The 3,329-nt window shown below is 30.3% G+C and overlaps 1 protein-coding gene across 1 annotated transcript; it reads left to right on the top strand.

Annotated features, from left to right (window-relative positions):
- The first annotated feature begins 449 nt into the window (after positions 1-449).
- Positions 450-2,566, top strand: LOC123921332. Its single transcript, XM_045973825.1, has 3 exons — positions 450-1,203; positions 1,610-1,795; positions 2,014-2,566. Exons 1-3 carry the CDS (start codon positions 664-666, stop codon positions 2,299-2,301), a joined length of 1,014 nt encoding a protein of 337 aa, XP_045829781.1. The 5' UTR covers positions 450-663; the 3' UTR covers positions 2,302-2,566.
- The last annotated feature ends 763 nt before the right edge of the window (positions 2,567-3,329 follow it).

The following is a 3,329-nucleotide window of genomic DNA, read 5'->3' on the forward strand; positions in this document are numbered from 1 at the left end:
TGGTCTATATTATAGGTCAGATACATTAATTATGTAATGAACCTAGAAATGTGATTTTTGCTTATATATTATCACGGAGGGAGTAAAATACAATTTGGATGTGTGTAGTATTGGAACTAAGGAGATAGAAAAAATTATGTCAAAAATCTTACAGGCACACAAAGTCAATTATGGAATATCTGACCACTTGTTTAAGAGCATCAAACCCTCTTATCACTTAGATTAATTTTAAATGTTTATTCTTGTAGTAAAAAAATTAAGATTTGAATTTTACGGTTCTGGATTTGAACTTTATTAGTGTCTTTAAAAAAAGATAAATAAGTCATTTTTATCTTGAATTGAGACATGTTTCTCACCCAAAGTTTTTTCTACAAAGAAAATATACCCATTAAAATATAAGTAGCAAAATCCGTGCGTATGACAAAGTCCATGTTCCTTACCTTTGGTATTAATTACGCACCACGATCTAAAGCTCCCAAAAAACTAAACAAATCTAAAAAAGAAATTCACCTTAGCTGGCTGGCTTGCCTTGTACTATGTCCCAACATATACGCTATACATATTCTGCAAACCCATCAAACAAACAAACACTAACAAAAGTCTTTGTCCTTACTACACTCATTCTCTCTTTCTCACTTCTTCACTCAAATTTCAGATCAAACAATGAAACACAACAACAACATTACAATGCTAGCCAAGACCGATTCCGAGGCAAGTAGCCTAACACAATCCTCGCCAACAAGATCACCCCGACGTGCCTATTATGTCCAAAGCCCGTCGCGCGACTCCTCCAACTACGGAGAAAAAACCACAAACTCCTTCAACTCAAGCCCAATTCAAAGTCCATTGGGCTCTCCTCCTCATTCTACTCATTCCAACTCCTCAATGGGTCCACATTCCAACAACTCATTAGAGCCGCATTCCGACTCCTCAATCGGTCCACATTCTCGTGACTCCGCCTCCACACGATTCTCTTCCTCCACACGTAAGAGTAGCCGCCGGAAAGCATTATGGAAACCTTGGAAGGAACAATTCTTTCCCATTGAAGAAGAAGGCCTTCTTCATGATCATGATGAACATTATGGATTTCCTCGTAGATGTTTTTTCCCTGCTTTTGTTGTTTGTTTTCTTGTTCTCTTCACTATTTTCTCTCTCATTTTGTGGGGTGCAAGTCGTCCTCAAAAGCCTGCCGTTCACCTCAAGGTGTGTTCTACTTCTTCTTCATTTCTAGTTTCAATATAGATTTAGATTAACATTGAATTCGACATTATAACAATTATTTTTGTTTTAACTTTTCGGTTATTTGAAAATGGTTTTTGTTAATCTAAAGTTCGGCATAAAGTAAATAAAATCTGACTAAAAATTAGTTGAACTTTAAACATTGAATTTGAAATAAATTCACCTGGCATTGTGATTTTGTTAAAGCCTAACTTCAAATATATTTAATGTAATTCTACAAAACTAAGATTGTGATGCAAATTAACCTATAGAATTTAATGTTGAGGTTGTAAAAAAAAAAAGATTTAATGTTGAATTTTTAATTATAATTGATATTCTTCCATTCTTTTAATTTAATTTTTATTTTTTTGTTTTGTGTGTATTTTGGCAGAGTATAATATTTGATAGATTTATTATTCAAGCGGGCGCGGATGTGTCAGGAGTTGCCACTAGCATGGTGTCCATGAATTCCACTGTGAAAATGACATTTAGAAACACAGCCACATTTTTTGGGGTCCATGTTATTTCAACTCCATTAGATCTCAATTACTATCAGCTTACACTAGCCACTGGAAATGTAAGTGTTTAAGTTTAAATATATTACATATTATTATATAAGGTAAATATTCTGGCACATAACTTATTTAAATATGTACTGATACATTGTTGAGGTCGATAATTTTAATAGGTACATAAAATGTATATCGAAGAATTTACCATTATATAATCAATAGCGAACAATAAACTTACACCATGACATTATTTTGATGTTAAAATATCATTTCTCTTACGCAGATGCCAATATTTTATCAATCGAGAAAGAGTCAGAGATCTATTAGAGTAACGGTGAAAGGAGATCATATTCCACTATATGGAGGGGGAGCAAGGTTAAACAGCATAAATGGTTCACCGGTTGAACCGGTACCATTGACATTGAATATGCTAGTGAGGTCAAAAGCTTATGTTTTGGGGAAATTAGTGAAGCATAAATTCAACAAGAAAATAGAGTGTGATTTGATTTTGGATCCGAAGAAAATGGGTGTGCCAATTCCACTTACCAACAAGTGTAGGTATGAGTTATAGATGAGTGACAAATAATGCAATAATAATTTATTTGGTAATTTAATAAAAGGGTTTCAGTATTTAATTATTTACTACTACGTACTAGATTAGATTCTCATTTCATAACGCAGTTTTCTTTGGCTTCACTCTGTCAGAATTCTGCTTTGTTTTGTCTTGTTACAGGAAAGTTGTAGGAAATAGCCCAAGTGTAATTTGGATTTTGTCGGTGGTTCTATTTCAACTTATATAGTAATAATCATAAATTAAATGAAATCTATTATTTATATATTTAGGAGTTTCTCTGTCATGATCTTATTCCTATGTGGCACCATTTCCTTGATCCATATCTTATGTGGCATTCTAATATTTCTCCAATTCCTATGTGGCTAACTATGAAGGCCTTTGCAATTTCTCTAATACATGATGATATCATTTTACTTAGAATCTTTGGCTAATTTAGAAATTCAATCATTTCTCAATTATTGTTTATAAATTATATTTAATGCTAATTCAAAAATAATTATTCAAAAGGAAACAATTGAATACATTTTAATTTTTATTTTAATAACATTACCAATTCTCTTTAATTTCTCTTTACAATCATTATGAATTATTCTTATTATATTTTTTTTGACCAATCCATTTTTATAATCTTTTTATTCACATTTGATTTTTTTCATAAAAATTAAAATTCGAAATTTACTTTTAAATAAAAAAATTAATGTTTATTTTTCAATAATATTTAAATGATGATTTCAAACAAATAAAATAAAATAAATTAATATAATATTATAATATCATTATATTATAATAGTATAATATTAATTATAATATTAATATTAATAAGGCATAATCCTATGGAGATAAGAAAAAACGAAAATAATTAATATGTGATTGAATGGTATATTATTGTTCATTTGTGGCTTTCAATTTGTGTGATTTTGTTTCTAATTTCAAATTCAATTGTATAAATTGATGAGTATTAATCCACAATTACTTTTTTAGGTTTACAGCATGCATAAAATAATGGGCTAATTATTTTGGGGGTA

The sequence above is a fragment of the Trifolium pratense genome, linkage group LG4 (genome assembly GCF_020283565.1).
Source record: "Trifolium pratense cultivar HEN17-A07 linkage group LG4, ARS_RC_1.1, whole genome shotgun sequence".
Taxonomy (NCBI): domain Eukaryota; kingdom Viridiplantae; phylum Streptophyta; class Magnoliopsida; order Fabales; family Fabaceae; genus Trifolium; species Trifolium pratense.